This window comes from Zootermopsis nevadensis, unplaced genomic scaffold, assembly GCF_977971745.1.
Source record: "Zootermopsis nevadensis isolate Lab colony 2312 unplaced genomic scaffold, Znev_1.0 Znev_ptg000057l, whole genome shotgun sequence".
Taxonomy (NCBI): Eukaryota; Metazoa; Arthropoda; class Insecta; order Blattodea; family Termopsidae; genus Zootermopsis; species Zootermopsis nevadensis.
This window is the reverse complement of record NW_028259188.1, coordinates 1,045,891-1,069,097: the sequence shown is the minus strand read 5'-3', so window position 1 is coordinate 1,069,097 and position 23,207 is coordinate 1,045,891. Positions and strand designations below refer to the sequence as shown.

Below are 23,207 nucleotides of genomic sequence, written 5' to 3'. Positions count from 1 at the left end.
TCATGGACCAACTGAAGTTAGTCTTGTGAATTTAGAACGTAACAAATTATAAAGCAGTTTTGAAAAACATACTTTAACCAAGTCAGAAGCAATAAAGACACTGATGAAGAACATGTCACAATCCCGATACCAACCAAGTATTGAATTCTAGGAAGAAACATTCAACTGTGACTTTCGCACTTTATGTACGTTGTCTGACAACCAATCCTCTAAATCTATGTCTGTCCTCCCACAACTCATCCTCCTCAGTTCCTTTCGTGGTCTTCTACCTCTTTCGGTTTCTCCTTCTGTACTTTTTAAATACCTCATGTCCATCGCTACACGAATCAGCATCCAATGTCTTTAGAAAAACTTAAAACCCAAAACCCCTGGAAAAATTAGGACTGAATCATGTCACCTACAAATATTTTCTAATCACAAATCGATCTATCTTCGATAAGTAAAATGGAAGTAAGAAGTAACGCTAAGAGCGCGTTTTCTGCTGGCATAGACAAATGGTACTTGTCACGCATCGATAGGAACTCGCATGTTTTCCAGAGATGCTCAGAATTACAAAGTTAAAGCCATTTACAGATGTCATAAAAATAAAGTATAAAAGATAATTGGATTAGAAAGCGAGGTCGATGGAAACAGCGTTATAGTGCTCTTTATAGGATCACCAGAAAACAAGCAAATTCGCGACTTAATTAAAGCTTACGACGCCACAACTTACAAAACTAGAAAGTTATGACCCGTGAGTCATCTGACCATAAACAAATATCAACTTGTTTAAACTACTCATCGCGATGTCAAATGTCCAGAGCTACAAAGTTCCTTTGTTTCCAGACACACAAACAAATTAAATGAACTAAATTCAGTATTCAGTCTGTATAATTTTTTAATCCTTGCACCGAAACTGTTATCACATCCACACGGTGTTTTTCACATAACACGGACTGACGGACTAAGAGACTTAACTCTCATCAGCATTATTTAAAGTGATGTCAATACATGAAGCTGAAATGGTACGTACCCACCGCCTTCAACCAGGACTCGTATCAGAATGGAAGATGCTTCTCTTTACGGAATTAATAATACAATTTACTAAAAACGTAAAATAAGACTTTAAACGGAAACACATTGCTCCTGTGAATAAAGAACTTTATGTATTTTACACCCTTATTTATTTTCAAAACAAAGCACACCAAAGTCACAAAACTACAGTCGAATTTAAATAATATTTCATCAGCGTGGCCAACATAACCTAACCTAATTCAAAATGAACATATTTCAAAGGGACTCGTCAGGGAACTCACTTAGCATAATCCTGATGAAACTAACGCCACAGAATGCAAGCATTAACCACATTACCTGCTTAGTTAGAACGTAGTAAGCGTACGCGGCCATTGCGGTGCCATACGTAACGAAGTACGTCACGGGCTCCATGATATCCCACGAATATTCCCACCAGGTGAGACGTGCCAGGATGCCAAACTGCACGGACATGAGACCTAGACCCACCCACGTGAGGACGGTCGTGCGTCGCTCCGCCATGGTCTCCAGTTCTTGCCGTTTCTGTGAAGATTTGCAGGAAATCCAGTTTACGAAAAAGCAAAGGCCCACACTCGTATAAATAGCAGACACGCCATATTCTTCTCTACGAAGCGTTCTATGTCCACCCTTGCTCCATTCAGTGCCGTTCTACGTGATCAGAGGCGTGCGTGCACACATCCTTGATTCACTGGACAACTCAAGTAATGAATCCACAATTATTTATAGTTTATTTAATTAAATTTTTTAAGTATCTCAGACTATACATCATCAAATGAGAGGATGACAGTGAACAACGAACAGGAAAGGATGTGGAATGTAGCGGTCGTGGCCTACTTTAAGGCACTATACCAGCATTTGCCTGGAGTGACTTAGGAAAATCACGAAAAATCCCAGTCAGGATATCCGGTTTCAGGGCCGAGATTTAAATGTGGGGTCCTCCCGAATACGAAGCATTCGACCACGACGTTCGGTAATCATATTTATGACAGCTGCGATCTAAGAAAACCATCTGTGATCGAGGAAAGTCACAAGATTTCAGTCGCGAATAGTACGTATTACTTGGTACATCACACAGTAAACGTCCGCCGCTGCATTAATTATATTAGATTTTGTCTGTGGCCTTCAATGACAACACAACCAAGTTTGTTGTAAAAATATAAGTGCCGCACTCCAAACAAGAAATCTTCATACTCACCGCTGTGAAAACCTCAAATCTTACAAGAAATAATAGTGTTTTACTAACAGGCGTCAATTATGGTTAGAATACATTGAAACACAGAAAACAAATGACGAACGAAACTCAGTATCAGTACCGCCAACCTACACAATCTACTACCAAACAATTATTACGTCCGATGTTTACAGAATTCAATGTGAAAATTACTTTGTACGTATCTGCAAATCTTTTTTTTTATCAGATACTCACTTGCTCCAAAGGTTCAAGCTCTACTTTGAGCTCCTCTAGTTGTCCGTATAGTTCACGTTCCTTGTTAAGTTGGTGTTGCTCTACATTCAGCGCCTCATACAACTGATTCACCAAGTTCCGAACATCTGACAGTCGACGGACTTCTTCCTGAACAAAACACAACATACAAATTCTCCTGGAAAGTTACGAGATCCCGTCTTGATATTCAGTATACATATTCTGAGACTGTCATAACGTAACACATACTCTGTACAACAATTAAAAATAAGTTTCCTACTCTTAATAATGCATTTTAAAACATTAGAAGCCTCACCTTTGTCAGCCTTTCTTGTCGAGGGGTATTTACTAAATAAACATTGTCGTTGACGATTAGTTTGAAGTCCTCCTCCATCAGAGCTTCTATTGAATTGGACGACGCAATTTTAACTCCATCTGTAAGCAATTTACATTGTCCTGCAATACACTTTACGTTTACCCCTTCCATTTTAACACACCAGTAAATCTGTCTTCAGACACTGCAGTGCAGAACAATGTCTGGAGACTTACCTAGACTGCTGACAGCCACACGGTCAATGCCACGGTCTTCATGGCATAACATGGCCAGGAAGTCACCGACGGTGTTGCTAATGGGTCGAAGAGTGAAGCGACATCGTTCTCTGCGAGACGGCAGAGGAACTGTTACCTGGGGCAAGCCCCTGAAATACTCTACAGTCACTTCTGTAACAACCAGAAAACAGGACCTTTTAACCACTGAGTGCAGTGAGATAAATAGGCTATTGACAAAACGTATCACGGATAACCAGATTCAAGGTCACACACACATACGAGGTGCGATCGGAAAAGTTTCCAGACTGTGTCAATAGAGGGCGAACCGGATGTAGTACGAGCTTCTGCCGCTAGGGGGTGCGGCCTACATTCGTAGTGAATCAGTGTGCCAGCCGGCATCATCGAATTAGCATTTGTTTCTTAGTTACGGGCGTTTTGGTAGTGCATTACACCGACCCTCCTGCGATTTCGGAATGGCGTGTGCATCAAATTTTGCCAAAGACTCGCCAAAACGGCTACGGAAACCTATGAAATGCTAAAGCAAGCATTTGGGGAGTCCGCAAACTTTTGTGTGGCATTCACGTTTTAAAAATGGCCGAACCTCTGTCGATGATGACAAGCGTTCTGGACGACCATCTTCGAGCACAACGCCCGAAAATTTTACGAAGATCGACGTTGTACCATCAACGACTTGTGCGACATTGTTGGGATAGGCTATGGGACCTGTCAGCTGATTCTAAAGGAAGAACTCCACATGCGACGCATCCTGTCTGAGGACCAGAAGCAGAATCGACTTCTCGTTTGTCAGGAGCTCAAAGATCTTGCAAGAACCGACCCCAACTTCCTTTCTAAGCTCCGTGTGACTTCTTCCTCTTCCCAAAGATGAAAATTCAGCTAAAGGGAAGGAGATTTGAGACGATAGAAGAGATTCAGGCAGAATCGCAGATGGTGCTTGACAGGCTGACAAAGAAAGATTTCCAGGGATGCTTCCAGGCTTGGCAGCGGCGCTGGGATCGTTGTGTTCACTCCCAGGGGAACTACTTCGAGGATGATGGATGAATTTAACACCTGAGATAAGTGTACGGGTTTTTATACGCAGTCTGGAAACTTTCCGATCGCACCTCGTAAAGTTACGCTTTCGCAGCGAATGAAGTTGATTAAAGACTCTCGGGGCTACAGGGCGCGTCAGGTGAATGAATGAGCTATTCTTTCCGCCAACGTTTCGACAGCCATCTCTGCTCTCATCCTAAGGCAGCTGCCAGCAAAGGGAAAGAGGCCATGGCTTTTTCTTGACAATACTATTGTTTTATTCTAGGGCTGACTGAACTAGACATTTAACAATGACTGAATGCACCTGCTCATGATCCGGGGTCTTGATGATCACGGTCACGCCCACATCACTTTAAATTCTCTTATACAGCATTTTGTTATGTTCTCAAATTCAGCCGAGCTGACGGAATTTTGAGGTCCTGCAGACCACTGGACGAGAATTATCCGATGACGTCAACAGAGCAACCAAGTCGATAACACGCAACAGTGACACAAAGGGGAGAACAGCGACGTACAACGAGGAAATCGTAAAGAATACCTAAAAATACGTGTGAGGGCCACAGACGCAGGCCACATATTTTTGCGTTCGTATGTCTGTGCCACGGTGGTCTAGCGGTTAGAACGCTGGCCTTGTAATCCTGGGGTCTCGGGTTCGATTCCCGGCGGTGCCCGAATTTATAACTTGTGTTGGGCAAGGCCGTGGTCTAGGCAACACGGAGTTTTCCTCCGTGGCATCCCAACAATTACTCCATTCACACACAGAAGAGGGCAATGGCAAACCACTTCTGGATCATCTGCCAAGAACGTATATGAACAGGTCCCAGTCCGAGAAAAGGATGGAAGGATCCTGTTCATATGGACCTGTCGTCAGACAGAACACTAAATAATAATAAGATGAGGTGGTCTAGCGGTTAGAACGCTGGCCTTGTAATCCCGGGGTCTCGGGTTCGAATTTAAAACTTGTGTTGGGCAAGGCCGTGGTCTAGGCAACACGGAGTTTTCCTCCGGGGCATCCCAACAATTACTCCATTCACACACAGAAGAAGGCAATGGCAAACCACTTCTGGATCATCTGCCAAGAACGTATATGAACAGGTCCCAGTCCGAGAAAAGGATGGAAGGATCCTGTTCATATGGACCTGTCGTCAGACAGAACACTAAAATACCTTCGCGTCCGGTTCGTTTCAGCCCCCCCCCCCCCCAGTATACAAACGATCACACACATAATTACGCCAAAGTATCACGAAGAAAGGATCTCTCGAAAGTCGCCATGCAGTAAGTCACGCTGTCTCGTTCCGCGTCGCAGATGTTCCAGGTGAAACGCCTTCCCAGATCTCGTCTTTCTCATTTGATTCTGCCGTCGGCTGCAGGAAGCAGTGTTCAGGACGGCTTCCAGACCCGGAGACTCGGTGACGTCACAATAGGTGGTGCCCAATCATCACACGCCGACGGCGCCGGCCAGCACGACGCTGGCGCCGTTGGTGCAACCCTTTGGACGGTGGAACTGGTGACGCCGAAGGACAAGGGAAGGCGGACCCAGGACGTGGACATTCGGTACGTACCCCTTGCCAAACATTATTAAATCTGTGACAAACGAACACAAAATATTTCGTCGGAAACCCTGGAGGAAAGGGTCCACTCTAGAGACCTGAGCGTAGATGGGAGGATAACATTAAGATGGATCGTAAATAAACTGGATTCAGCTGGTTCAGGATAGGTTCCAGTGACGGCGTCTTGTAAACACTGTAATGAACCCTCAGGTTCCGTAAAAGACGAGCATTTTGTTGATCAGACGCTCAACGACTCTTGTACCATGGAGGTCGTAGCTCGTACATGGAGAAAGAGGTTATTACTACGTAGCGACCTGATGAGCGCCGTCATCTTCGTATGAGGGCCTCGTCTCTCCCTTCCTCTCGACCGACCTTGCCGTAAGAACAACCCGCATCCCGGATCACCGGAATAATTTATGAGCCCGCACGCATATCTTAAGCAGGCGTACAAGCTGATTTAATTTCGCCAGGGAATTCGCCGGTGACAGGGCAAAGGGCTCTAAGACCTCGAAGTTGAGGACAGGATAAATAATATTCGGAACGTTGTAACATATCATGTTAACTAACTAACTAGACGGCTTACGGAACCCGAAGGTTCATCACCGAATTAACCAAAACCCTCCACCGGACCCTGTCCTGGGCCAACAAAATCCAGTCTCCTTCAACTCCTATCTCCCATAGATCCCGCCTGAGATTATCCTCCCATCTACGTCTAGGTCTCTCTAGAGGTCTCTTCCCCTCAGGCTTCCCAAATAGTGGACCCAACCAACCAGATGGCTTACCGAACAAGAAGGTTCATCACCGAATTAACCAAAGCCCTCCACCGGACCCTGTCCTGGGCCAACAAAATCCAGTTTCCTTCAACTCCTATCTCCCATAGATCCCGCCTGAGATTATCCTCCCATCTACGTCTAGGTCTCCCCAGAGGTCTCTTCCCCTCAGGCTTCCCAAATAGTGGACCCAACCAACCAGATGGCTTAGCAAACCAGAAGGATCATCACCGAACTAACCAAAGCCCTCCACCGGACCCTGTCCTGGGCCAACAAAATCCAGTCTCCTTCAACTCCTATCTCCCATAGATCCCGCCTGAGATTATCCTCCCATCTACGTCTAGGTCTCCCCAGAGGTCTCTTCCCCTCAGGCTTCCCAACCAATACCCGGGGCACACCTCTTGTCCCATCCATGCGTGCTACGTGCCCAGCCCATCTCACTCTTCTCGACTTAATCACCCTGACAATACTGGGGGAGGAGTACAGATTTTTAAGCTCGTCATTGTGCCGTTTTCTCCACGCCCCATCGTCTTCCCTCTTAGGCCCAAATATCCTCCTCAACACCCTGTTCTCAAACACCTGCAATCTGTGTTCCTCCCTCTGAGTGAGAGACCATGTTTCGCACCCATACAAAACAACAGGCAAGATTATTGTTCTGTATACTTTAATTTTCAGGTTCTTAGAAATCAGACGGGAAGACAAAATATTTTGAACTGAGAAGTAGCAAGCATTTCCAGAATTTAATCTCCTCCTAACTTCCTCATGAGTGTCATTTTGATTTGTTGTTGTTGTTCCCAGATATTTGAACTTTGTAACCCTTTCAAAGGACTTATTAGCCACCCTAAGATAATTCTGTCTGTTGACGAGGTACTAACATGTACTTAGTTTCTTTAAATTTATTTCTTCCATATCGTGTTACAAACATTCATAAAAGTTCAACATAAATTTACACGTGATCTTAAGACTGAAGTTTTGCTAAATTAGATTTAATGTAAAACATCGGTTTGACTTATGCCCCTTTACCGTGGAGCTGGTCAGCTTACAGCATCGTCTTTTTTTCGGAAACAAGTGACGATCTAACACCGCGGTGCAAAACATGAAATATCTCTAAATATTTTCAAGACTCGATAAACTGACACGAGAAATGAGACCGCGTTTATAAGAGCCCGCCAACAGGCCCTGTCTCAAGCCAGTTGAATCCAATCAGCTCATTCGTGTACTCCGATCTAGAAATACAAAACGCGCGACTACAGATCAGGTCAGAACCTGTTATCAGAGAGTAATTTCTAAATTAAATTTAAAAGAAATTACAAGACCATTAATTGCCTTGGCTGTAGTAATTAACGTTCATAAAAGCGCGCATCAGTGGCCTCAGGTCGCAGCTGCAACGCGGGGGCCCTGTCCCACTTTTCAGACCGACATCTGAGGCGGCCGAGCGCGTCTCCCTTCGCTCCACAACTCAGGAGTTTGCGTCATACGGTGACCGGAGAGGGGATGGAGACCGGAAGAAAATATTTGACTGCTGCTGAGCGAACTTTCCAGCTCGGCCGGACATAAAACCGCTTAGTAATTTGTTAGATTACGAAGTGAATTATCAACAGATGTTTTCCAGCAGCTGAGACTTTTTTGGCAGCAGGGATAATGAATACGAAAAATGCGGAGAGATAGAAATGGTTGTGACCTTCGAGGGTAACAGACGCTTTGGGGGATATGAGAAATGCTCACAAACTTTTTTAGTCGGAAATCCCCAGGAGTAAAAGCAGACGCCTGTGTTATTACTTTCATTTTGGACTGGGCGGGGCGGGGCGTGGGGGGGGGGGGGGTGTTGCCCCATTTGCCCTGAACACAAGACTTCGTAAGGGAAGTTTAGCGACCGTAATTTGCATTTGAAAAGTAAAACTTCTACGCCTGCACCATGAAAACTGCTTTGTCACATTTTTTTTAAAAAAAAACCCCTTAATTTTCTCAGCGTCGTCACGGCTTTTACATTTTAAACTACTCAGAGTTTTCATCGTGTGGCCCGCGCAACCAGGACGCGCTCTGTGGGCAGGGTGGCCGACCTCATTCACGTGCGGACAATCGGCCCACTCTCAACACGTTATCTCCTTCAATGGACTCTGGATGGAGATGACGGCTTCACGCTTCGTCCGTCTTTACTCTCGGTCCCCAGGACATGCTGCACGTGGTCTGTGCCCCCCTTCCGACTCTCCGACTGCCACGGTTATTTAACAGCGCGTATCAACTGAACAAGCTATCAATGACGCTACAGAATCATAACAAACTCCATAAAGGGAAGTCCTTCTTCAGCCAGCTGAATCCAATTCACATTCTATTTCTTTAAGATCCATTTTAATATTCTTCCTCCATCTACGCCCAGGTCTCAAGTGGTCTCTTCAATTCACCTACCCCCAGCCTCACCATCAACGTAACATTTTGAGAACAGTACAGATCCTGGCGCCCACCCACCCCACCGTAACATCTCCTTTGTCCTATTTTTAATTCTCGCTTATTAAGCCCTGATATCTCCCCTCTCTGCGCTTTGTTCCTCCCCTCCACGTTTCTGATGTAATCACGTGACCTCCAACCCATTATGTCGTCACCCTCCGGCTCGTATTGGATTTATAATTCGAGGAAATTAAAGTTTCCTTCGGGGTCTTGCAAAACACCACCTCGTCTGTGCCTACGCCACTGGTAGGTGCTGTCTGATAACATCCAGCAAAACCCTCAACCCACCGCACATCACCAAGACACTGCGTTCATCGCCGCTATCCGAAGAACTCGACGTGTCCTTCCGGCTTCTGGTGTCAAACCGCACGGTTATGACGCATTCATATCAACACGAGGCTCTCAAAGTGTGTTCCATGGTAACTCAAAATGTTGGTTGCAAAATTACTCTGAAAAGCACCAATTTCTGTCTGCCTTCGTCATGTCGTCACGAGGCAAACAAGGAGACTGCCTGGACCTTGAATAATTTACTCCATACACTAAATTATACCAAACAAGGAGCAACATGAGAAAATCCTTGACTGGAACAGTCTCACGGTCCAAGGCAGTTGAGTGCGTTATCTAGAAATTATACTCGCAGACACGGCAACTTCTAAAACGAAGTGTCTCAAACAATCCTACAAGAAAATTCCTGTCCCGGAAGTTTCCCCACCAAAATTATGCGCGCAGTTCTAGTATCCCCTACATCACGTAAGTACAAGTGTCTCTTACGTCACTAGCTGCCCATAAATATTGGGGCGACAGAACAGAAGATGACACGTACAAAATCTTGCGATGGATGACAAATAACTTACACACACAAAAAAATCTATTCGGAAAACGTCAAAGAATATCGCTTGGGTAAGAGACACGAAAAGTGGAAAACATATTTTAAATTGTACGAGGTGCGATCGGAAAGTTTCAAGACTGTGTCGATAGAGGGCGAACCGGATGTAGTACGAGCTTCTGCCGCTAGGGGGTGCGGCCTACATTCATAGTGAATCAGTGTGCCAGCCGGCATCATCGAATTAGCATTTGTTTCTTAGTTACGGGCGTTTTGGTAGTGCATTACACCGACCCTCCTGCGATTTCGGAATGGCGTGTGCATCAAATTTTGCCAAAGACTCGCCAAAACGGCTACGGAAACCTATGAAATGCTAAAGCAAGCATTTGGGGAGTCCGCAAACTTTTGTGTGGCATTCACGTTTTAAAAATGGCCGAACCTCTGTCGATGATGACGAGCGTTCTGGACGACCATCTTCGAGCACAACGCCCGAAAATGTTGCCATTCACGAAGATCGACGTCGTACCATCAACGACTTGTGCGACATTGTTGGGATAGGCTATGGGACCTGTCAGCTGATTTATTCTAAAGGAAGAACTCCACATGCGACGCATCCTGTCTGAGGACCAGAAGCAGAATCGACTTCTCGTTTGTCAGGAGCTCAAAGATCTTGCAAGAACCGACCCCAACTTCCTTTCTAAGCTCCGTGTGACTTCTTCCTCTTCCCAAAGATGAAAATTCAGCTAAAGGGAAGGAGATTTGAGACGATAGAAGAGATTCAGGCAGAATCGCAGATGGTGCTTGACAGGCTGACAAAGAAAGATTTCCAGGGATGCTTCCAGGCTTGGCAGCGGCGCTGGGATCGTTGTGTTCACTCCCAGGGGAACTACTTCGAGGGTGATGGATGAATTTAATACCTGAGATAAGTGTACGGGTTTTTATACGCGCAGTCTCGAAACTTTCCGATCGCACGTCGTATCTTCAACATGGCGTCAGGAAGTGATACAATGGACTTCAACCGGAAACGCCGATGGAACATGGAAGTGAGTACCCGTGACTAGCGACTAGCAGCGTAACAGTTCAATAATTCCCCATTTAAAATCGGACGTGTGTCCATTTGCGCCTCCGAGTATCCAAGCATCGACGCGGTCATTTCACCTCGGAAACCAACATTCGCAGATGCGTGTGTTCGGAAGCAACAAGGCGAGTAACCAGAGCACTGTCCCCAAATGAGGGCATGCGAACAACTAGGGCGTGCGAGCATCGAGGTACACCGACTAATTAGCTAATGCTACGCCATACTGACCCGTTTAGCAACAGTGCTGGAGCATTACAGTCGCCAGAGCCTTCTTAAAATCGATTTTCCATCCACTCTCTTATCTCCTTCCGGTCTCCAAACCGGATGTGAAAAATGCAATAGTCGATCGACGAGGAAGATCTACGGAAACAATAAGGGGGCTCAGGGCGCCGGTGACCTTGAAACCAGACCATCATCAAACTCGCTAGTAAAACACGGGGGGCGAATTGACTTTCGAGGAATTATGTGGGTCACCTCAGGGCTCACTCTTCTAAACGTCCCGCAGTCGAACATTCATAATTCAGAAACCTCTTGCCAGGAAAGGTTTAAAAAGTCTCACCGTCTCGACACTTCCTTCTTCAGGATCGGAACAGAATATACGACAGTCGCTTTGCTGGTGAAGGATCTTTGTAGAACCCAAAGGTTCATCGTCGTAGTCCTGAAAAAAAGGTATAACCCAGCGTACAACCTCACGCCACATTCACTTAGATCCTGGTTGAAACTTACCTCCCATCTATTCTCAGTTTACGTTCGAACGACAAACACTGGGTCCATGGTCTGGATACGGGGCGTTCTTCATAATTACAGACACCGCAACTAAGCGGACATGCCGTTCTAAATCGCCCAAAGAATTTTAAAAAAACCAGAAAAAATAAACAAACATCACTCACAGATCGAAGAAGCCTCAACTTCTCTTACAAAACACAAAGACAGGTACGCGGCGTCACGTGGCCACGTACTGTCTATTTATACGAATCAGCCGTGGCCTACTTCAAATCGGAATTACGCTGGAGACAGAGAAATACTGGATACTGGGATCGACCCGTTCTTCAAGTGCCTGAGCACTGTGGGTCCCAATTTTAATTGGTTTTGATCTATAGACATTCGGTACGACTCCTTGGATTAGGGATCGGCCCGTGCAAGGCCTCTATCTGTACACAGGACAACATCCATGGCTTGGGTGGGATTCGAACCCACGGTCCCAGCGGCCAAGCGGCACAAGACCCACGCCGCAGACCGCGCGGCCACTGAATTCAGCAAAAATATTTTTTCTGTCTGAGAACTGACAAGTGTCCCGTCTCTTAAGGTCAAGATTCAGTCAAACTCGTGTGACACGAAGAGTAATCAGCGAGCAGGTGCCCCAAGGACACCAATTAGCCCCTGTTTATCAGCTTAATCAGCGAGCATTACAATTAACACACACGCTGTGTGGACGGACACGTCAACCCGATGATACTCGGTTCTTTAAAATTCAGCCTCACGAACTTAACGCCTGTTAATCACAAAGTCATGTGAGGTTAATCAACGTTTCGACAACACGAGCAGCATTATTATTATTATTTAGTGTTCTGTCTGACGACAGGTCCATATGAACAGGATCCTTCCATCCTTTTCTCGGACTGGGACCTGTTCATATACGTTCTTGGCAGATGATCCAGAAGTGGTTTGCCATTGCCTTCTTCTGTGTGTGAATGGAGTAATTGTTGGGATGCCACGGAGGAAAACTCCGTGTTGCCTAGACCATGGCCTTGCCCAACACAAGTTATAAAAATTCGGGCACCGCCGGGAATCGAACCCGAGACCCCAGGATTACAAGGCCAGCGTTCTATCCGCTAGACCACCGCGGTTTTTCGTAGGGAGAGTTACGTCACTAAGAGCGTCTCGCGGGGAAGACGACGACCAGCATCGCGTCGCGTTTACACGGGACGATATACGACGCAGTGAAAAATATTTCAGCTCCCAGAATGCATTGCAAAGACAATATGGAGGCTCGGAAAATAAACACAGTGTAAATTAAGATTTATAAAGACGGGAATCGAAGAAATTATCTCGTTCAGTTTGTAAACCCGGAATGCAGGAAAATAACATAGCCCGAGGTCACTAAATCACTCAAAGTTGAACTTCGAGAAACAAACGAAGTGTCGGAACATTAATTTACTTCAGCGTCTCAGTAACAGTTTCATCTCCGTAAGAAAGCAGAGGCCATGGACCACCTACTCATTTATTTATTTATTCTTCCTTTATTTAAAGCCTCCTCCAAGACGCGCGTCGACCACAGAAACGAGCAATGAACAGTGCGGGACGAGACTGCACCGGAATAATCAATCTCACGGTTGCGCTCCCGGATTTCCTTCGAGAGGTCATAAGGAAAACCACGAGAAATTAAGGATATCTCGCCTCTGGATCAATATTTTTACCCAGGACCTCTAGAAAGGGAGTACGAACCACTGGACAGCGAAGTTCGTTTACCAACTCAAAAGTCTGCACTGCTGATGGCAGGGAGAAAGTCGAAACAGAAATCGAAGATTATTTAATTTCGAGACCCTCCACCGGCCTCGCTTTGCACAGAAGATACAATTTGTCCCTTGTTCTGTATTACTGTGTATTGTTTTCAAAAAATAAAGCCCCCACGAGGGAGGGAACGGAGAAAATTACGATCTGAGAAACTTCGTGGTGTCTACTTACATTGCTGGGGGTAGTTATTCAAGGGAAAACCGAATTGTGGTTGAAGGCCGGGCGAGTGTGGATTTGGGTGAACTGGCTAAAGACATGGCACGCCTCGGCGCCCTTCGTATTTTGACAAAATTTGGAACTCGAGGCTCTCAGAAACGCTGAAATAGGCACTTCGGGGGGAGAGAAGGCATAGCTCCTACTCATTCTTAACCTCGGCACTAGATGGGGGGGGTGAGTGGTCAGAGTTACGCCCCTGGGAAAGGACCCGGGTACCCATTGAACAGGAGACTTGGTGGGCCCCAGAACTAGTCCAGACGCAGAGGCTTGGAGGAAAAATCCTCTGCCCCCCCCGTCGAGGGTCTGCACAGGACAGTAATCCTACGTCAAAGAATATTTAAATAATTTACGACATTTCGAAACATTTTCTTCTCTGACACGCTGACGGTGGTTAAGCCGGTCGAGAGATTCCCTCGAATTGGATGCTCGTTCATTACCGCGTCTGCAGCAGCCCGCAACTGGACCACATCTCAGACAGACGAACGGCCGTCCACCCGTTCACATTCTGATTCTTTCCATTCGGACACTGCAATCAGCACCCTCCAGCGGCCAGGTGCGGCAACACGAGCTTCTGCGTGATTTGAGGTGACTCAGTTGCCATGGTAATGTCCTTCCGACCGGAAGCTTCGTACAGGAAGTGCCGGTCCCGGTCGAGAGCAGACAAGGCGGAAAAGGCACAGTGTTGAGTGCGCGGAGCAACTGTGTGCAAGGTAAGAGGAAGGAAGAGACCAGCTGAGCGACCTAAGAATAGACGGGGCGCCTGAATTAGTAAGCAACCATCAGCTGTACAGTGCAGCGACCGCGTCTGGTTCCATCGTGCGTTCGACGGGAGTGCCTAACCGTGCAGGATTCGAATCTACTACCTTAAAACAGGCCGCGACTGTAAGTCGAAAGTCGACCCGAAAGTGGTTCATTCACACCCGACGAAAAAAAAAATTTGCGTGCAGTGCCCGAGGAAAACCACGACACGCAACTTCAATCCCCAAACACCAACCTGCTCGAATCTTACGTTACCACACCGACGAGATTTTAAAAAATATGGCCGTGGCCTATTTAAATGCAGGTGAGGGGGGGACAGCGGTGACATCTCCTATAACACTGACCGCGCAGTGGGAATACGCGTGGATTTGGAAGGAAACGGTCGTGTCGTATTAAACAGACGATTTAACCCTTTGAAACCGAAGATCGTCTGAATATTATTTACGAATTCAGTCCGTACCGCGAAGAAAACACTACACCTCACCATTACGAAAATCAGCTGGTTAACCCTTTGAAGCCGAAGATCGTCTGAATATTATTTACGAATTCAGTCCGTACCGCGAAGAAAACACTACACCTCACCATTACGAAAATCAGCTGGTTAACCCTTTGAAGCCGAAGATCGTCTTCATAATATTTACGAATCCAGACCGTACCGCGAAGAAAACACTTCACCTCACCATTACGAAAATCAGCTGGTTAACCCTTTGAAGCCGAAGCTCGTCTTCATAATATTTACGAATCCAGACCGTACCGCGAAGAAAACACTTCACTTAACCATTAGAAGTCGAATCAGGCGGTACCACATAAGATTTAACATCCCGGCCAAAGCCTTAATGCGTCTGATCAATAGGGAGTGTCAATTAACCGTATTACTTTAAGAAAAAACCTCAGCATTAATTTATTGCTAAACAAATAAGGCCGGCGAACGCGTTTCAAGGTACCTGGATCCCAGTCGAGCGTCACAGCTCCATCAAATCCTAAAGAAACCTCGTTACGTAAAGCCATTGAAATTCACTTTCTCGCATTCCGAAGGCCAATGTAGCTCGAAGGCTCCTAAGGACAGACGAGAATCACGACAGTAAACGCGGCCAGGGGCAGGAAAATAACAATAAATTATTATACATTGTTCAGTTGGTTCACGCGAAATATTTTCAACTGGCCTTTAGCCTCTGAATCTGAAACAGTGTCAGATATTGTAAGATATTGTAGGTGCGTCATATTGTGAATTATTAAGTATTAAAAATATATTAAAATTGGCCGTCAATCACAATATAAGATAATTAAAAGATTAAAATATCATTTTACGTTCCTTATCGAGTACTCGATTTACATGTGGAACATTTACGACATGTTTCGGCTATCATAGAGCCGTCATCAGGTGTTATGTTATAAACTTTTTAACTGAATTACTGATTTTTACTGATATTTAATGATTTTTAGTTTTCATTTTTCTTATCATGTTCTCGTCCTTATTTATCTTATATTGTGATTGACGGCCAATTTTAATATATTTTTAATATGAAACAGTGTCGTTAAATAATCTCCTTGACGAGTGAAGTTTCTTATCTTTCACGGAAGCTGAAAATTCATCACCGTCTTCATAACCGATCGACAAAAAAAAAACTGTCCTGAGCCAGTTCAATCCTGTCAACAGAGTTATAAACTATTTATTCCAATGTGAATTTCAGCCAAAAGAAACTTCAAACAAAACTGCGTATGTTAACTTTTAAATGTCGTGCGAAGTAAATTTATGGGCAGGATTTTTCCAGCGTCGTGGGGAAAAACAATGGCGAATTCAGAAATTGCGAGTTCTGAAGAGACGCCCACCCAAAAGTCGTCGTCGTATTTTGTCTTTTTTTGAAGAAAAAAAAATCCGACAGGGGCATGTCCTAAAAATAATTCGACAAAACTTCGTATATCTCTCCCAGACTCTCATAAAAAAAGAACTGCAAATACAAAAAATTATTTTTCTCCGGTAAAATAATCGACTAATTTCATTTTCCAAAAAAGCATAGACGGAAACTTTCACTTTCTTGGAAGAAAATCGAAAGGAAAAAAAACCCACGAAAGGCTCGCCCCCTCCTCTCGTTCCTAATTACATAACATCATTCAATGCTGTGTCATTGATGACGCAGAGAAAACACTAGAAAAGCAAATTAGTATGTACAAGCAGCGACCAGTTCCGTCAAGGAAGTTTTGTATGCACAGAAAACGCGTTATTCATCGAGTCCTGCGTCACTCGCTACAATTGCTCAACGCCGGACGGAGACGCGTCTCTGGTCCATCGCCCGTCCTCACGGGAATCATTCTCTCATAAACGCTCGACTAAACCGACCGGAGGTCACGAGATACGAACACTTTACCTGAGCTCACACCAGGTTAGTTTTCAGGTCCTCACGGCGTGTAAGTCTTCGGTACAAGTTTACCGACGTTTCAGAGGTCACTGCTGAGTAAAACTGCAAGTATTTCTTTTTCGGATACCAGATGTCTGACTCGCTGAACAGACAGATAACGCGGGCCGATGTGATGTGATTGCAGGAGACGAAGCTCGTACCAGCAGAGGCCGACGGCAGCCACCAGAGGGCACCAGTCGCCGCTGCAGGTCATCGTTGAAGAGGCGGGCCTTCAGCATATTCGTCGCAGGAAGCAGTTGATACCGCGCGCTCGACTGGTCCACCATCACAAGCGAAGGTAACACAGTCTCTCTTCCAAAATCCCTTCGGTCTTCGACTTTGTTTAAACATCCTAGCTACATCCTCGGCCAATCGTAGCCCCTACCAATAACTCCTCCTAGCCACAGCAGGCAAGAGGACTCCATGAGTACCGCGGGGTTTTTTAGTGTACGACCTGACTTTTAGGGACGGGACCTCACGCTCACTTAGGCACACTTGTTAGAGCCGAAAGGAATCTGAAACGGCAATGTCACCTCGCAAATTAATTAAACGAACAGGCCCGTGGTCGTGTCACGAGAGAAGAGTTAAACAAATCAGACGCCAATTACACACAGGGCGATAACTGGCCTTCAAGAGGATGGAAAACGCCACGTCTTCGCCTTGAAGGTGCATAGATGGCGTGGAGGTGAAGTGTCCCTCGTTACTAACCTCGCAGTGATCAGCTTCGCGTGCCAGTGGTCTTTGTTCCGGGGTTTTAAAGACACAGACTCCTTCTATTGGTCTATCGGCGGACAAAAAGAAACTTTTTTGAGTATCACAGTGACAAATAGCATTCGATCCAAAAACGTTTTTAGCCGGAGACAAATATTTACGAAAAAATTAGGAAATGTAGGCACGTCGAACAATTCTGGAACATTCGCCTGGAAACCACTAATTAAGACCGGATCCTGTGGCCTTGACACACACAAACGCGAGTGTCTTCATCTAAAGAGCCCACAATTTTTGTCCGACTGAGAGGAAAAGCGGGTGGCTCACACAACACGGGTTCAAACACGATCTTCTGAAACCTTAAGTGTTAAGGAATTCAATTCGCTCGCCGACTTTCATCTCACAGACCACAGTCCATTCCGCACTGCTTACAGCGTCGTTAAACAGCTCAACAAGGCGATGAAATTCCTTGTTTAACCTGTAGGAACGTTCTTCGCTGATTAACAAACTCGACGCACAGCGTCGCCGTCTTAGGCCAGACGTCGTCAGTAACCACGATTTCGGAACTCCAGTCAGCGTGAGTCTTGGCCTTGGAGCTGCCGCCCGGAACGTCCCATACGAGAGGGGGGATAATTTCCTGACCAGCTAGCCGACTATCAGCTTCTCTAGAAGGGCTTTGTCAAACTGAGTGATAAAACTCCTTGAATGACTATCATTTTTTCCTAAAGCCGAGAGAGACAATCATCGCAGAATTTTTGTTGTTCGCAGGTCGCCCCTGGTACCGAGGGCGAGGCCCCTTCTACTCACGCCGCCCCCTGACTTCAGAAGTGAAGACTGCGGGATCCTACCTCGTGACCTCGCCTTACCCTGGGCGACAGCCACAGACCGACGGAGAGACGGCAAAGCCGCGAGGGTCGCGAATGTTGACGAAGACGGGCGGAACAGGAAAAGTGTAACTGAGACCATCACTAACTCGGAAGTTAAGAGATACAAGACAACATCTGAATCTGCGGAAGAAACCACTCGGGTAACTACTGACGAAATAGAACACGCAATTCAAGGTTCTGATAACGACAGTTCAAAGAAAACACGTCTTCCTGAAGACCCGAAAGGGAGATCTACAAAGACGAATCAGAGACCTCCAAGTCCTGCAGGAGATTCTGCAAACACAGCGCAAGACGATACAGGGGAATCTCCAAACAGAAACCCGGGTTTCATAAGCGACGCTGTGAAGAGTGAATCTACAACCAAAAAACCAAATTCTGCGTCTGAACGAGGGTGTGAGGAAAGAGTCGAGAATCCCACACGACGCACAGGAAGTACGTTTAAGATCTCTGCAGGCCAGAGTGCGAAGAGACGCGAGGATTCATCAACAGGAGAAACTGAGAAGAGAAGCCAAGACGAATCAACGACGAGAAGAGTTTACGGGCACCCTAGAGAGAAAAGTTGGTCAGTCACTGAGGACCTTGCAAGTAGAGGAAAGGACACTCCGGGCCCGGGCAGGCTCCAACGGGAGATAGGACACACGGACTGTGGGGAGGGAGTCCGTACAAAGACGAAGCCAGACTCCGCACAGACGACGCGCGAGTTCTCAGGCGACGAAAGAAAACAGGCGAAAAGAACGGGCGGAAGGCACATTTCAAGTGACAGACACAAACCACGACAAGTCCCTGAAAATAAAAGCTCCGCAGGAAATCAGCCCAGCAGCGAAGACAGAGGAGGTCAAGACTCTGCAGAGAAAAATACAGAGGAATCGACGCAGGTCGCACCAGAAGCCACGATGTCCAGGAGACCGCAAGTGATGCGGATCACGGACTCCGCGACGACCTCCTGCAAGCCGCGGGTCGGGGAAAAACACGTAAGTACCAGCCCTGCCCTCCGCACTGAATACGACAACCATCCCTCACCATTACCTGGGCTCATCACAAATTTCGTTGACCAATCGGTTAAGTTAATAACTAAGACTCACACTCACGGGGCAGCGCATGATATATAAGACTAAGATCTAAGACTCGAGATTACGTGAAGGTAAGTAGTTAGCTTTATACTCCGGCCGATTTATCCCAGGGAACGAGGGGGGCCACAGCACCCACCAGTAGAACCGCTGTAGGCGCCTTAAGTCCCCAACCGGGAATCGAACCCCTGAAATTCAGTCAGTGTACTGAGTGTAGTGAGGTCTTCAACGACGTGTCCACCGCCTTCTTGATACAGCCACGTTCTTGTATTTACAGGACGTGGTCAGAGCCCGGCAAGGAGAAGGAAGCCGCGCGAGTGGCACTCGCGAACTCAGGAGCATCTTCGAGGTAGGACCACAAACTACGCCGCCCCTAAAAGCCTCCGGAACCGCACCGGAAATTCTGCCGCCCTCTGGTGACACGACAAAGCCGATGTCGAACTCCGCCTTGCGGGCGGAGAAATCGTCAAGTGGATCGAAGGTCAACTCGCCTCCCGGCCCAAAGATCGCGGTTTCCAGGGCGACCACCTGCAACGGCCAGGAAGCACCGTCTACTATCGGCAGGTCAGTTTCAGACGATCACAAGGTGGCGGCATTTGACGGCCTCCTTCAGTACCTACAGGACTGCAAGCATGGTCTCCGTGAGCTCCTGGTGAACAACAACGTGGTCATCATAGAACCCGTCAGGCAGTCCGCAGCGATTTTCCAAGAGCGGAAGTCAGCGTCCGAAAGCACGTGCCGGATAACCGGAGCCACCGTCAAGAAAAACAGAGACACATCGGCGTCGAACACTCTGCCGAGACAGCAGCCGATACTACGACGGCACTTTTTCTACCACCCGGTCAGAAGCAACAGAGAACTCGTCGACGAGGAACTCCCGGACCCTGACAAAGTAAGACACGCCAGAGAAATGTTTGAGAGAACGGTGAAAATTCAGGACACGCGCAAAGGAGATCTTTCAAACGCCAACGTCGCAATCAGAAGTTCGGCGGCGAAGACGACCGACACGTCGAAATCCGAGGACAAAATCAAGAGAAGGTATCTGACGGTGGACACGGTCTTCAGACACGACGCCCTGCACAAGCGATGGACGGACTCCGGGAGTCTGTCGTCTGGTGTCAGCAGCGACCTGAGCTGCTGCGAGACCGACGTCGAGTCTGCCGACGCCCTCAGTCGCAGAGAGGACGCGTTCAGCGACGACAACGACGAGGGTCACTACGTACCACCGGAAGTCCTGGAGAGGATCCGGGCGTGCGGAACGACCGTCACGTACTACGGAGGACAAGTAATCTCAGCGAGCGACGGCCCGGTGCGCAGTCCGATCACCTTGGCCATCATGGACGAAATACAGAGGAGCAAGGGACAAGGAGATCGTCTCACCCGGGAGCAGTGTCTGGGAGTGAAGTTTCGGCTCGTAAAGAGCAACAGCTGTGGGAGTCGCCTGGAGCTGGCAGGAACCGAGGACGAGCATTCGTGGAAGAAACCAGACACGAGCACCGACGACGAGACAGGGAACGAAGACCAGGTCAGGGAAAACGGACAACGGTCTTCGACAACCGCGCGTTGGGACGGCGGGTCCATACCTGACCAGGCCAATACATACGACAGAGTTATGTGCTTTTCACCAGAGAAGTCAAAACGTCTTGAAAGGGGCAGTAAGACATTCTTCGACGACATGGAATTTGAAGTATTTGAAATAGCTGAAGATTCTCTGAACGTGATAGAAGAACAGGACATCGAATGCGACAGCAGTGACGAGGACGGCGTCAGGAAATCGGACCTGCGTGGTGGAAGGGACGTCGATGTCCCTGTGGGAAAGCAAGAACCGAACGATTCGGAAGAAACGTTACAAAGGTCAACTTCGAGAGCAAAAGACGACGTTCAAATGACCACGTGGGCGTCACGATCGGCGTCGTCTGAGAATAGAGGCTGTCCGTCAACCCAAATGTCATGGCCGAACCACACTTCGTGCTGAATATTTGTCTTCAGCAGAAGACTGTCGAAATTCAAGCTTCAGAGCCATGAAATACTTCGAGGCGAAGAAGCAGACGTTCCAAATTGTCTGCACATCACATTTCCCAGAGAAACACGTGTTTCAATCTGCCCCAAGTGACCTAAAGTTTGTCACTTTCAATGCTACGAACGGATATACTGCCGCTGAAAAACCAACTACGTCTCTCCGGGCACATTTCGCTTCCAAGAACAGTGTACATATGTTAGGGAATGGCTACTTATTTCGGGCATAGAGATTAATAGTTTATAAAATATCAGTAGTAACGTATGATTAAAAGCATCGTATACTAATTATAATTCTAGAACATTGGGTGCGTATATGTGAGACTGTGCAGATACTGAACTCTGATATCCACAATGTACTAAATGAAATTTTGAAATAAAAGTTCACGTAAGACAATTTTGTACCAAAAAAAGAAAAAAAAATTGCTTCGAAAAGACGGAAACTGGCACTTCGTTAGAGACCAGCGTGTTAGCCCACAGTGTCACGTGGTGGACCGCTCTTCCTGGGCAGCCATGACAGGAGAGAAATTCAAGTGAGACACAAACAAACAAGTCCAATTTAATTTAGACAAAAGAAATCTGCATTGCGAAATTCTTCAACTGCGTTAGCCTCTCGACATGGCTGCACAGGGTAGCGCGGCATCTTACGAAAAGTTGGCCTTAAAATCGGTTGCAAACTACACGCCTTACAGCGGTGTCGGAGAAGTTGCCGCTGTAGGACGGCGCACTTGAGTTAAGCAAAGTAATGTGACTGCTCCCCAATCACAGACAAGATAACATAACCTAACCTAACAACCTTACCTTACATAAAAAACCTATACATATATTTATTTTTCCAGTCTATACACAAAACTTGTTTTAAAATAATGTTGTTAAAATTATTTATAACATTTACAATATAAATTGCATTATGTTATATTTCATGGCGCTTTTCTGTGTCGTATAATATTACATCTATCACAGCGCTTTTGATTTCGACGACATGTTTCGATGTTTACCACATCATCTTCAGGCTTATCAATTCATACATTTTTAAAAACTATTGTACATTTGTGCATTGCGTTTATAGATTTTTAATTTTCAGCCTTCATCTTGCAGTTTATCGTCTGTGGATATCAGACGTCCGATACATCAAAATACAACCTGATAATGAACATCAAAATGCATACTCCAAATCAAGATGAAGACTGAAAATTAAAAATCAATAAACGCAATGCACAAAAATGTACAATAGTTTTTAAAAATATATGAATTGATAAGCCTGATGATGATGTGGTAAACATCGAAACATGTAGTCGAAATCAAAAGCGCTGTGATAGATGTAATATTATACGGCACAGAAAAGCGCCATGAAATATAACATAATGCAATTTATATTGTAAATGTTATAAATAATTTTAACAACATTATTTTAAAACAAGTTTTGTGTATAGACTGGAAAAATAAATATATGTATTGATATAACACAAACATAACGCAATTAAGATACAAAAAAAAACAATAAAAAACCTAACCTAACCTAACGTAAGCTAATAACATAAAATAACCTAACACAACCTCACCTAATCCAAACGAACACAACCTGATTTAACCCAACACAACCTAAGCTAACATAACATAACCTAACACAACCCAATCAAACCTAACAACGCTAAACTACTCTTTCAGTTGATACAGCGTCGTCAAATGCCGCATGGAACAACTTTCTAAAACGAAATCCTATTACAACAAACATCATCCCGAGGGACACCGGTAAAAAAAATTGGAACCTGTCTCCCGTATCCCTATTTCCCTTGAGGGTACAACCTCACAGGATGTTCCTTAAAAAGTTACTTCACGACGATTTATCAACTGTTCACGTTGCAAGCAGCTAAAAAGTTGTCAGTGGAACCACGGTTCCGGAGAATTTGACGTAAATACGTCT

General features: G+C 46.0%; 2 protein-coding genes across 2 annotated transcripts in view; one reads left to right on the top strand and one right to left on the bottom strand.

The window, feature by feature from the left end:
* MCU (mitochondrial calcium uniporter) overlaps positions 1 to 23,207 on the bottom strand; it is a 77,911-nt gene that overhangs the window by 9,090 nt on the left and 45,614 nt on the right. Inside the window, exons 3-6 of the mRNA XM_022081671.2 lie at positions 3,005 to 3,175; positions 2,772 to 2,890; positions 2,459 to 2,605; positions 1,351 to 1,554 (exon numbers count right to left, since the gene is read on the bottom strand). Of these exons, the coding sequence (XP_021937363.2) occupies positions 1,351 to 1,554; positions 2,459 to 2,605; positions 2,772 to 2,890; positions 3,005 to 3,175 (641 nt within the window). The remainder of the gene's footprint in view (positions 1 to 1,350; positions 1,555 to 2,458; positions 2,606 to 2,771; positions 2,891 to 3,004; positions 3,176 to 23,207) is intronic.
* Positions 5,361 to 21,680, top strand: jv (javelin). Its single transcript, XM_087361382.1, has 4 exons — positions 5,361 to 5,608; positions 16,751 to 16,903; positions 18,082 to 19,171; positions 19,545 to 21,680. The coding sequence occupies exons 1-4, from the start codon at positions 5,361 to 5,363 to the stop codon at positions 21,240 to 21,242; spliced, it is 3,189 nt and encodes a 1,062-aa protein (XP_087217508.1). The 3' UTR covers positions 21,243 to 21,680.